This window comes from Pleurodeles waltl, chromosome 8, assembly GCF_031143425.1.
Source record: "Pleurodeles waltl isolate 20211129_DDA chromosome 8, aPleWal1.hap1.20221129, whole genome shotgun sequence".
Taxonomy (NCBI): Eukaryota; Metazoa; Chordata; class Amphibia; order Caudata; family Salamandridae; genus Pleurodeles; species Pleurodeles waltl.
Window position 1 is genome coordinate 11,309,644 of NC_090447.1, and position 13,855 is coordinate 11,323,498.

The window sequence follows — 13,855 nt, forward strand, 5'->3', positions numbered from 1 at the left end:
ACCTTGTAGATGTTCTTTGAAGGACAACAACGGTCTGCACAGTTAGTTCTCAAAGAAACATACAGAGATTAGAGATATGGAAAAACTCTCTCAATGAAGTTGGACATGATCCTGCTCTTTTTTTCACAGTTCGATTTTTCCTATCAGGTTGTGAAGGTGCCAGGTAGATAAAGACTGTATATAAGAGCCCATCTCAGCTCACAACTGCACCACAGGGCCAGGTATTCACAACTTTCTTCAGATCTTTCAACAGGAGACAGGAAACCATGAAGTGGCTGCTGCTTCTGACGCTGGCAGTGTTTTCAGAAGGGCTGGTGAAGTGAGTATGTTTGACTTTCATATCACAGACTTAGGACACACAAGAATTAGAGCTGAGGTCTTTCAAAGTAAAGGGCACATCTATGAGATGCTTGTGCTGCCGGAGCACCACTTTTTGTGACACTCTTGGTGGCGCCACCCTCTCAGTCATACCCATGAGGCCACGCAAGACCACTGTGTGTGGCTTTGAATGCCCCCGTAGATGCAGAGTAAAGCAAGACAGTGAACATCGCTGTGTTGCCTACTCCGTGCCAGGGTTTCCCCACGCAACACCCATGGATGTTCATGCATCCCCAGACTTACAAGAGCCTGGAACCCTGGGATGCGTATCAACCTTATGCCTCCCAGGGGAGGCACAACAAGCAGTAATATCTTCATTTTTCCTTGTTTGTTCCTTTTTCTATGTGTTCTGCATTCTTCATATGGGAACAGAAAAAGCTTCCAGGAATTATTTTTTGTGCAGGAAGTTGTTCCTTCCTGCATAGAAGCAATCCTGTCTGCGACGCAGCCATCATTACACCATGGTGGAAGGGTGCCTGCACCAGAGCGGTTAGAAGGCACGGGAATGTGCGTATCTCATAGTAATGGTACATTCCTGCCCTTTCCTTTTGACACCGTGCAGCACAGCAAAAGGACTTGCTGTGCTGTCCTGCTCCAATATTTCATAACACGTAGATATAAGAGAGAAGAGGAAGGAAGAACAACTCAGGGAGCTGCGGATAGTTACCAATGCAGGTAGGACCCTTCACAATGTGTCTGCTGAGTCTGCACTCAAAGCTGCACTCAAGAAACAAACGCTGAAACAAACAAGGATGTGGCCATTCAGAGCAAGGCTCATTCAACCAGCTAAGAAGTGTTCATGGACTCAGTGCTTGGTTTGTAAAGAATAACTCGCCAGTAGGCCACTAGAGCTTGCATGTCACATTGCCCCTCCCGTGCTACACAAGTACTAACCATCACATTCCTACAAGTGTGGCAGTTCAGACTATTTCAGGCCCCCAAAGCAATAAGAATGGCTTGGGTGGCAGGTAATAGTAATTTGTAATGTATATTAAAATAATAATTAACTGTTGCTGTGGTCTTCTCCAAATTAGCCAGACAGCGCCATCTTGTGGCAGACTGTCACAAGCACTTGTGTTGACAATTACGTGCCGGTGCTGAACACCAGAATACACTGGCTCAAATTAAGCACTGCCTAGATTCCTCTTTCTACTAACTTAACAAAAAATGTTTGAGTACTTTAAAACAGGTTGCTCAATGAGCATCTGCATATTTAATAGAATCAAAGAATCAACCTCTTCTTGAAGATCAGTGCAATCTCAGGGTTATACAAATATCTCAGAGACCTCACAGCTCCTTATAATGATAATTACAGGTATTTTATGAAAGGAGCCTGTAATGTACAGTATGCAATTGAGGGAAAAGGGATAGTGATTCTTGGAACACTGAGGTAGAATCACAAGAAGAGGGTGCTAAGTCAAATAAGCAGTTTAATCTTATTTCTGAAGCCTTTCCAAGAGCCTTCAGAACAGAGTCACAGAGATTCCATCATTGGGTAATGATCAACACCGGTACGTCAGAGTTCCCTGCCCAGTTAATCCTATCACAGCTCACCTTCTTGGAGCATGCAGAGCAAAGGGGCTGTCCAACGTCTTCATTTTTAGCTACAGGACTATACATTTTAAGCCATTGGTTACACCCAAGATTAATCCAGTGTGAATTACCAAGCACCACTATAGTGTTGCTTCTTGTCTTATCCAATCATATGAAGCATACCTGACAATCTACTATCACACATTATGCAACAAAAGCAGCACTAGTCAATTCAAACCATTCTTAGTGATTGATTTGTTGGTATAAGTCCTGTATTCACAATGAATTCTAAAGCCAGCACCTTGCTTCAAGGGAGGTCCAATGCACCTGTGAGCAGATTCTGTCTTTATTCATGACTTACATACTGACTAGAGCACAGTCCTGCAAATGTGTTGTCCAATGTACAATATCATGATGCACCAAGAGACTGCTGTGGTTTCTATATGCAACATCCAACCACCCTGATGAAGCCCAACTCTAAATGATTCCAAATGGCCAAAACATTTTTACCACCATTATTTGCATGCTGTCTGCACACAACATCACCTGGTTCTATATGTTCATTATCATGTATACGCCAACTGCTATCTGAAAACTAAACTTCAAGCGCAGGTAATGTAACCGCAGTAAAAGCACGTTTCCCGTGAGATAGAGGACTCCCCAGGAGTAGGTTACTCCACGTGTTGCTCCTCACAACCAATTGCCACATAAACTTAAAATGTGTTGTTATGTGTTTGTAGTATTCTTTTCTGTGTTATGTTGCTCATGAATGCATTAGCACACCGTGTTATTTTAATAGCGCAATGTAAAAGCACAGCTGAGAATCACAACTTTCTAACTTTGCATATTGATTATTTTATATGTATGCCAGGATGACCTAAATGCTGTTTGGTGAGAGAGCGAAAACCCATTCCTTTGTCCACTTGTGCCAGCCCTGGTAATACACTGTTCCTTTACTATCTTTTTGCATCCTGCCCTACACTGAAGTATGACTGCTGCCAGGTCTCACATGGTGCAGACCGGGACAGTGTGCCATATTACACACACGTGAAGTCTGCCCAGTGCACGTGTGATCTCTCCCTTGCACTGGGGACAGCACAGCATTGAAAGATGGACTGCAGGTCTGAAACCAATGTTGTGTGTAGCCATGGAGAGGGACCGTCCGCAGTGTGGGGAGGCACTGATCGTGCCGCCGGTGAGTGCTGTGTGTCACAACACCTCTATACAGACTGTGGTGTCCCTGGGACCCCAGGAAGTGGTCTGTTTACCACTGCACCCTTGTCTGTAATATGATGTGGTACAGGCTCAACAGCTTCTCCTCAGGAAACCTCTTCTTAGGGAAGCGGGGGCACAACCACTGGGTCTTCACCATTCATATCAAGAAGTGGCTGTCCAGTCTGAGATGCATCAGTGTGCAGGTCATTCATAGAACCTAGCATGCATACACTGAGGACGCGAATAAACCAGTCTGTGCTAAATAAGCTAGAACTTGAAATGGGCCAGAGTCTATTTATCCTCCCAAACCAAGAAGCAAGCTTCATGAAGGAACCTTGTTTCACAAAGCCTGAAAGGGAAAGTTATCAAGTGTCCCCTGAAAAATAAAAAGAACATAATAGCTAACCACTCTTGGAGAAACTGGTAAAAGTATCTACACATTGAAGGCCTGGTGGTGTACTGAATCCCCAGGCAGCAAAGTGACTTCTGGCTAGCAATTGTTACTCTGGAGTGGCCAAATCGGTATTCACTGTAATTATAATTACACTCAGACCTTCCCTTGGGCAAAGTTCAGCAAACTGTAAAGCATTCAGAATCAGCATAGAATTTACATTTGCAGCTACCTGTAAATGTGGACCAATCCGGTCCATCCTTTCTCACGCGTGCTGCTAGGTTAAATGCATTACTTGCACCGCTTGGAAACTTGTAAAAGTATGGTACGCGGCACTGTATAGAACTCATTCTTTGGGTGGCTTCTCACGATTATTAGTATTATCATTATTGGGATTATTGTTTTGCTGTTGTTTTGTTGTGATTTTGTTTTGTTATTGTTGTTGTTGCTCTTCTTCTAAATATTATTATTATTATCATTATTAATGTTGTTATCACATTTATTATTTACCTTCCACTGTGTACACCCTGTTTTGGATCTCACAATCTGTTCAGCCCTCTTTTGCTCTCTAGCTAAGTTAGTTCACTATAAAAATCAGAACCTACAGAAATATATACATATAAACATGTTTTTATATGTGTGTGTGTATGTATACACACACACATATAAAAACATGCATACACACATATATAGAAACATACATAAATACATACATAGAAATATACACACATATACACACATACATAGAAACATACATACATATACTCACATACATACAAGCATGCATACACATACAGAGAAACATACATTCATACATGTATAGGTACATACATACTATGCCTGCTGAGTTGATACTTTCTTGTTACTATGGTAAAGCCCTCTCTTGCACGGTACACATACCTCAAATAAATAATAACATTAATTATTCTCAACTACTGTTCAGTATACCCCTGAAAAAGATGAAAACCCTGAGGGAGCACCTAAGGGAGAATGGCCAGCTTAAGGACTTCCTGAAGACCTACAGGGTGGACCCCGGCAGCAAGTACTCCTCAAACCTGGCCCAAGTGGTCTCCGAACCACTGACCAACTACATGGACGTGAGTATCCACGTAACACGTGGGCAGTCGCTGGTCTGGGAAGGCGAAGGCAATGGACAGAAGGGCAGAATGGCCAGCTTGTTTTTAAAGAGGACAATTTTATGGCTTGAGAATCCTTCAGTGGCTAACATTTAGAGAGGGCCTCAGTACCAAGGCCCTTATTATGAAGGCAGCACTATGTGGGTGTAGTAAAGATAGACTGATCGGAAGCGAGAACTTATGTGTATCCCATTAAATTTTATTGGTCCATGTCCGACAAGGGCCTTATTTTGTGGATATTACACAATTAATAGGCATGCACTGAATGCAGAGTGCACACTTTATGGCTGTGGGGACAGTGAGCTCTGGAGAGAAAGAGAATTTTATAGGTAGCTTAAAAGCAATTTCCCCTTAGGTCACCCGCTTCTGTCACAAGAAGTATTACACTCAGGTATGTTAATGATTAGGCGAGGCAACAAAATTTACATGCTAGAAAACTCTACATCAGCTAGATGTCATGAATCCTTACTAAATAAGCATCTCAAAAGATCAGAACAATCATGCTCTTCATTTGGGGTGTCGTGAAAAGGGGTCCAGAAATCTCATTGGAGTTGCATCTGGTTGAAGCAACCAGTCCTACACTGAGCATAGCTGAGAGCTGGCCTTTGTGAGATGAAAGAGAGCATGAGATTGGTTATAATGATCATACCTGAAATGAAAGAGAGCATGAGATTGGTTACAATGATCATAAGTAAAATGAAAGATAGCATGAGATTGGTTACAATGATCATAAGTGAAATGAAAGATAGCATGAGATTGGTTACAATGATAATAAGTGAAATAAAGAGAGCATGAGATTGGTTGTAATGGTCATAAGTGAAATGAAAACGAGCATGACATTGGCCACAATGATCATACGCGAATTGAGAGAAAGCATGAGATTGGTTGTAATGATCATATGCATCATTACTAAGATCTCCCTGATTTATTCTTTCTTCTTCCTGAACAGTCTTCATACTATGGCACCATCTCGATTGGTACTCCCCCTCAAGAATTCAAAGTGATCTTTGATACCGGTTCCTCCAACCTGTGGGTCCCATCCGTGTATTGCAGCAGCGTCTCCTGCTGTAAGTATATGTCTGTGGCTCTTAAGGAGCAAGCCCCTCATGCCTCTGCAGGTGGTCCTCATATGAAGGAACCCATCCCATTTCATGTTCTCTTCAGTCAAGATCTTATCATCAACCATCATTCATTACCACACCATGCAAACAACCCATCACACTCAGCTATGCAGATACTGCAGCCATCTTTGTATGGTGTTAGTTCCACTATCTTCACAGGAATCATTACTTCAATATGGTGCAGTTTCTGCTCATATGTGGTCTTAGTTGATTGTGTTTCTCAATCTATATCACAGCAATTTGGCTACAGTGAATATATCATCCATTATTCACCTTAATTGCCAATCTGTCCTCCATACTTGCATATTAAAGGCCTGATTTAGATTTCGGCGGATGAGTTACTTCATTACACCAAAGACGGATATCCCGTCCGCTGAAGTCTACATCCCATGGGATATAATGGGGTTTGGATTTTGGCAGAGAGGATACCCGTCACTGTTGTGACAGAGTCACTTGTCTGCCGACATCTAAATCAGGCCCAGAGTCTGTAAACACAGCCCTTTGATAAGCCTCCATCGCATTATCACCTTCATACCTTCTAGCACTTTGGCACCTCCTTCATCCATTCACTAAACCACCAACTATTTATTCAAACACTCAAATTCTAAAGCTCACGAGACCAGCGTCTGCTCTAGGAACTGAGATCTACTGCAGTACATTGTAGAGAATGAGAGGGTACTTCTTATGCAAAACACTCAAAACGACAAACAGACTAGTCAATCAAGATAAGGCCCTTCATAGTGAGATGTTTGGGTCCAAAAGCCGTTGGACTCACCTCGGTTCTAGTGCAGTAGGTTATACGTCCAAGGCTCAGTAACATCACCTGAAGTTGCTCTCCATGCTTCATCTAAGAGGGGCCTGATCTATGAGACGGCCACCCCACTCTCTTTGAGGAGAGACTTGAGTGTGGTCATTTGATAAAACTGGACTAAAAAAAGTTAAAATGACATTTCTTTTTATAAAAGGGGCCATGCATTTGATGATAACCATGTTGAATGTGTTCTTGTATCTATAGCAAATCACAAGAAATACAATCCTTCGAGTTCCTCCACTTACAAGGGCACAAGCGAACCCCTGTCTATTGCCTATGGCACAGGAAGCATGACTGGATACCTGGGATATGACACGGTCCAGGTAGGATCCGAGTTGATGCAAATTCCAACCATAGCTTGATTCCTATGTGAGCATCCATGAATGTCTAGTGTGGCCTTGACTGAGACTGTCCTTCTCCTCTCAGATTGAAAGCCTTGTGGATGTTAGCCAAGTCTTTGGTCTGGCCTACACTGAAGCCAACTTCTTCTACTACATGAATTTCGATGGCATCCTAGGTCTTGGATATCCTAGCCTAGCAGCAGACGGAGCTACCCCTGTCTTTGACAACCTCTGGTCCCAGGGACTCATATCACAAAACCTCTTCTCCGTCTACCTGAGCGCGTAAGTCACACATGTTCATGCTCTGATATCAGACTACATGAAACAGGAAATTGAAATGAGAGTTTAGTAATGCAGGAGTTCTGTATTGATTGTTTCAAGGCAGGACCATGGAGAAAGTTACAGTTATGTTTATTATAAAAACAAATGCTGAAGCACATATGTGAAATGTGCAAATGCAGTTTGCAGCACAGACACTGAGTCCAAAAATAGTCCATTTCAACAGAATGCAACACTTGCATCAATGTCATAGGCACTGGCTCTGGACAAGAACCAAATTCAGAGGATCTTTTAAGTAATAAGGCTGGGACATATATGTGTTTAATATGACTCTCTGTTCCATTGATATTCCTTATATTGCATGGTATCACAAAAGGCCTCCTTTGCCTACACCCATAAAAGACTGCATAAAAAACTGATCTTGGCCTACATATGTCAATTGTTGCTGTCTTCTTTCAGTCAAATGGCCCTCTCCCTACTCACCCTCCTGTGCACGTCTCCTCTCTCGGAGTAGAGCCCACTCTATTCCGCATGTCTTCCAGCCTTACTCTCTATTATTTTGTTTCTGTAGACTTCACACACCTCATTTCATACATAACACATTCTCCTTCTCTGAAACCATATCCTTGTAAACTAACAAAATCTGGTCTCCTTTAGCTTATGTACCAACCATTGGCATGGCCTCACATACCTTCCGCTAACGACTACACCCAAGTGCGCAGATTAGTTTCAAGACGGGATCCCAACAACCAATAGTAACCAATAACACCTGGATTAGCCTTTAATCTTGGGGTCCAGAGTAGCATGCTTCTCTACATAAAGTACGTTAATGCCTCTGCAGGAGTACCAAGCATTATATACATGCAATCACAGTACCTTACATCAGTGTTTTTCAAACTTTTCAATGCGGTGCCTCCCCAGTGGGGAAAAACTAATCATCAGGGGCCGCCTCAGAATTTTTCAAAATTATTCTATTAAATTGGCAAAGTTTAAATATCTCTAGACTTAGTTACACATTGCAGTTAAGTTCTGTTACCTTCTTAAGCATGCAATAAATGTACTTCTGCTTAAAACAAAGCACTTTTATTTGCATGATGCTTCTTTTGTTCAGAGCCTACCTCCCTCACCCTGGATCACTTGAGGCACCCCCAAGGGGTCTTCATACTGGGGGATGGTCCCATCCCCCAGTATGAAGACACAGCTTTACACATCAGTTACGGGCATAAAGGGATGACTGACAATATTTTATGGAACGTTAGCCTGTGGAAATGTTGTCCATTGCTCTGTGTACATTAGATGTCTCGAGGAACACTTACCGAGATACAGACATCCTACTGGAGCCGTCCTAGGGCACCAAAGGGGAGAATAACAAGGCAGAGAGGAGAGAGCACTGTGAGACAATATAAGAGTTTATAGAGTCACTTGGTATTCACTCATCTGATCTCAGCTCTATTGGCAGTGCTCTCCAGGTTGACCCCCAAACAGTACACAGTCCATCCAACCAAATCTGCAGCCCCCTATGAGATAGACACAAAACGTTCAGTAGCGTATCTGAGGTGATTGCTGATATCTTCTGTGTGCACCATTAAATGATCCACATGACTGTAGAGACGGTAAGAAGGTATTAGTACCCTGACAGAGGGCAGGAAGGTCGCACAGGAAGGCGCTTGCTGTAGATGAAGGCATGAAGGTAGATGGCATAAGATTTGAGTTGAACATTAGTTCCCAACTCTTTTTTTACTACAGATTTTGCCATGCAGGGCAATTCTAGCTCAACTTTTAAATTTTTTCCAAATTGTTTCACTTGTCATCCATTAAATTCCATTTACTGCAAAGGCATTAGTTTTACTACCTCGCCTGCAGACCAGTCAGTGTACTTCTGTCTCTCATGGTGTATTATGTTGCTCATCGCATTGTTGTGCATGCATTCATACAACGCTCTCTTGTTCCTGTTCACAGCAATGAAGACAGTGGGAGTGTTGTCACCTTTGGAGGGTATAACCCTTCCTACTACAGAGGAAACATCAACTGGGTGCCCCTATCTTCCAAAGGATACTGGCAGATAAACTTGCAAAGGTAGGCAATGCTGATCGGGTTACCAAGATAGAAGAACTGAACTCGGACCACTCATGAGCAGTATCTCTTGGACTCAGAAGATGATGATGTTCTATTGATGGCCACCATCAGCTAAGATCAGAGAAGGTCCACCTGGCCTTATGTTCTCTGGCCCAAACACAAATGCTGACACTGGGATAGTGTTTAGAAGAAAGGTTCCTTTGGGAGGACTGGGTACATGTGCAGAAGCTGTGAGTCCATAACAACATCAGCAAAAAATGGCAATAATGTGACCTTATTCTACAGAACGCTGTACATCTCTGGTGCATAGGGGGACAGACTGTTTAGACAATTGTGTTCAAAGCAGGCTGAAAGGATGGGTTACTTGTAAGGGTGGGTGTAGCTCAGCCAAATGAATGCACAATTACCTGCCTTACCTGAGGATGGCATGTTACCATTGGTTGCCCATCACGCCTCAAATGTTACGAGATGGCGTTCCATTTTGCTATCACACAAGGGGAACAACCACTTGCTGATGGTGTGGCACCAGAAAATAACTTTGGTGAATGCCTTGGCTCCTTTAAGTTCAGCCAGGCTTCTCTTAGAACAAGCTTCCAAGATAGGCTATGCTGACACCACCAATGTAGATCTTAAGCATTGCCTGTCGCTGCGTAGAGAGGAACTGTAGAAAGACCACACCACGGCATAACGGTCCTGTTGATGACATTAACAGATGTTCTATCTAAGTGTTATTTATTCTGTCACTGATGGAACCCTCATCTCACCCAAGCGTCCTCTCTGTCTCATTCACTATGGTATACCAGTCGATGTTGTAGCTTCTCATGTGAATGTGGCACTTCTAATATGAAATTGTATGTGCACAAAGAAAAAATATTATGCCATTTCCGTCTTGACTAATTTGAAAACAAAAGGAGTTTACATGCCGAGAAGTATGTCTGTTCTGGATTAGAATACTTCTGTCTGCTTCTCCTAGCATCACCATGAATGGGAATGTCATTGCCTGCAATGGAGGCTGCCAGGCCATCGTGGACACTGGGACGAGTCTGATTGCTGGGTCCTACTCAGGAGTCTCGAGCATCCAGAATGCCATTGGAGCTACTCAGAACTCGAATGGAGAGGTAAGTAAAGTGGGCGCATCATATCTGAGACAATCGCTGGAACCATTCTCGTGAAGTTATTAAATTTTAGATGACCTGGGTTTTTTTCCATTGGAGATTCCAAGTGACATTTTAGACAACGATCCAGACCGTGAGATATCTGTGGGATCACTCAGAGCACCAGGTTGAGGAGAACCCTTTTGTCAATGGTATCCACCTACTCCTTGCTTCACCTCTCTGCCCATGCTTGATTTCACTCCAGAAAGTGCTGTGTGCACCGTGTTTAGGATGTGTCTGATCTTCAGTATCGCCCATTGTGACGTGGCTAAGGATAATGGCATATATCTGCAAAACTAGTTATATCAGCTGCAGGTTGTACCCCATTAACTAGTCAGTGCAATGTCAGCCGCATATTGCACCCCATTAACTGCTCGGTACACATACACACAGTACGGATGGAAGTACAAGCATTCACACATACCTGAGTTAAAAAACACTGATTGTGTGTTGCAGCCCTGGAGGTGTCATCCTCTAATTCATACCCAATGTTTACCCGTGGTTGATCCCTTTTGGCCCACATTTAGGCTGGTGATGTCACAACTTGACTCAGGAGTGAATGACTTTTGATACCAGGTGTCTTTATGAAGATGGTTGATTGAAGTAAACAGCCAACTCACTGTATTTATCAACTTAGGGGCATATTTAAGAAAAGTGGCACATAGTGCAGTGCCACTTTTCTTGTGCCCCTTAGCACCCCCGCAACGCCACCATGTTTGTGTCATATTTAAATTATGGCGCACTATGGCAGTACTTAGGGGACTAGCATCTGAATTTTTTACACTAGTCCGGTGCTTTGCAGAATTAGCATTAAAAATTCTGACTCTAATCCTGCAAAGCACCCAGAGGCACATTGTAAGCAATGGAAGCTTCCTTTTAACGCCTGCTCCGAGCAGGCATTAAAAGTGCCGGAAAAAATGGCACTTTTAATGCCTGCTCGGAGTGCACACAAACCACGATGGTACCACCATTTCAAGGAGTGTAAAATAGACTCTAAGACAGCAATTGACTTAGAGAGTCAGCATAAAACCAAGTTGTAATCTAACAGACCCTGCTTTTCTCTCAACCCTTCAGTATTCTGTTAACTGCAACACCATGGGCTCCCTCCCGGACATCGTCTTCACCATCAATGGTGTCCAGTACCCAGTGCCAGCCAGCGCCTACATCAACCAGGTGAGGAGTCCAATCCAATGTTCAGTCATGTAAAGTAAAAAGCTGCACAATGCATACAGGGTTTTAAATACTCATACCCTTGCCGATAGCTTTTAGTTTCTTTGTAAGGGTGGGTGGGAATTAATATCCCAGAAATTGATTGGAGTGGATGGGAAGATGTTTTTACATGGGGAAACCCTTTTAAACAATGGAAAAGAGCATTGTAAATGAACTTTTCTATCACATTGCCATGTGCAAAAATGAGAACCTATTTCATACTTCTTGTAAGACATTGGAGTGTTAGTTGAGTGGGGTGAGAACTCATCTCAAAGAATAATCACAGTCCTTGTTGGAGAACCCCTAGATTCACTTAACAAACCTGTGCTTAACCTTCAGCTAGCTGGGGCACAAAGCAGTCAGGCTTAACTTAGAGGCAATGTATAAAATATTTATGCAGTATGCAAACAGAAAAAAATCTCAAACCGTTTTACAAAAATAGAGTAAGGTTTTACAAATTATTAAACACTTAAAATAACAAAAAAACGATAAGTAGAAACCGAGGTATGACTTTTTAAGGTTTGAATTAAAAATATCTCCAAAAAGCACAGAGCTCCAACAGCAACCGTTGTACTACACCAGGTCAGAGTCAAAAGCAGGGGGCGCGTTAAGGCTTGGGTCGTCTACAGATACCAGGTTTATCCAGGGGAAAGTTCACTTTCTGACTTAAAAATTTTGATAGAGGAAAAGTGGTCATATGTGAATCATGGGCGGGGCAAGCTGCAACCTGTGTTTGAAGCAGGACTTGATGATGGCGGATTGCAAAAATCAGGTCTTGCTGCAGTCATTGATGAAGGCATGAAAGCTCAGTACGCAGGAAGATCTCTACATTGATCAGCTTTGGCTCAGCACCATCTTGGTGAAGCACTCTAATTTCTGTCCTTTCTGGAAGTCAGATCTTCTTCAGCTGGGCAAACAAGCAAGTTAATTCTGACCAGCAAGTTGACATCAATGGCTTCAGCTGGGCAGCAGTCCCGGTCTCCTGCCGATTGTCTGCAAAAAAAGTTGGCAAAACATCTTTAAGTCCCAGCTTTCGCAGTTTGTTTAAGATGTGTAAATTTTAACACCAGCCAAGTGTTCAGGACCTGGAGAGGCACCACTTAGGGGTTAGGACTCACTAAAACAGAAGCCAGTAGCAGGGTCAAGGGTGGGTCCAGTTAGAACTGGTCAGCTGGACAGTTGCAGGAAGAAAGGAAAACCGATTGAAAACATCCTCACCAGAAAATGCTGCTGACGATGTCCTCCACCCAATCCTCAACACAGGTCGGGGTGAGATGAGTCTATCAATTCCAGCCTTAACTGGTTATCCCGTGGTCACCAGGACTGCAGTGAGTGACACTGTGACCGTGGAATGTAGTGATTTATAAAAATACAAAATAAATTATGATTAAAAAGTGCATATATTGATTAAAAAAAGGGTGATTTCTGAATGTACTTTCTGTGTCACGGGGCAGAGAGGTTGGATTCAGATGGACAGATGCCCAAAGCCGCCCTAGGCAGTTACAAAGGGGTGATATTTCTATGAACATCATGATTTTAAGGCTTTTTCTATCTCTTTCCCTAGCATTCCTGCACAAGTAACTTCCAGACCACCGGGGCTGGCCTCTGGATCCTGGGCGACGTCTTCATCAGGGAGTACTACGTGGTCTTCGACAGAGCTGGCGACTACATCGGCCTCGCCCCACTCGCCTAAAAAAGAAGCTTTAGCAATCTCGCCCACCTCAATTATTCAAATGTAAAGAGTTCACAGGTTTCAGAACTGTAAGACTGATTATGTGTGAATGAATATTGTCAAATTCAAAGCATGTCAGCCAGCCACAGAGATGATCAATAAATACTGGAATGATTAAATTTCTCTGCATATTTATTGAAGTAATAATCATTAAGTTATTCAGTATTGCGTGACAGGGTGCTGCATGCCAACCGATAAGGAACAGCTGATACCGTGTTGGCTTGTACTATTTCGCTATCACATATGGGCGGAAGGATACAGAACACGGTGCGTGGACAGGAAGATCCGTCTGACGGAGCAGACCACCCGCGGCTTGCAGGGAGGACTCACCCGCACTGTTTGAGTCCTGCCCTGACTCCGCGGGCACTGAGAGCCCACCATGGATTTGAGTGCCAGCAGAGTGGGCCACACCTCACCCAGCACCAGCCCAGAGCGTGGTGGTAAGGATACTCCATTGCGACGGAGTATCCTTCTCATCA

At 43.2% G+C, this 13,855-nt stretch overlaps 1 protein-coding gene across 1 annotated transcript; it reads left to right on the forward strand.

The window, feature by feature from the left end:
- The first annotated feature begins 266 nt into the window (after positions 1–266).
- Positions 267–13,337, forward strand: LOC138249028 (pepsin A-like). The gene is made up of 10 exons (XM_069203086.1): positions 267–319; positions 4,461–4,614; positions 5,603–5,720; positions 6,790–6,908; positions 7,012–7,208; positions 9,165–9,281; positions 10,255–10,399; positions 11,510–11,608; positions 12,087–12,092; positions 13,209–13,337. Exons 1-10 carry the CDS (start codon positions 267–269, stop codon positions 13,335–13,337), a joined length of 1,137 nt encoding a protein of 378 aa, XP_069059187.1.
- Positions 13,338–13,855: the final 518 nt, after the last annotated feature.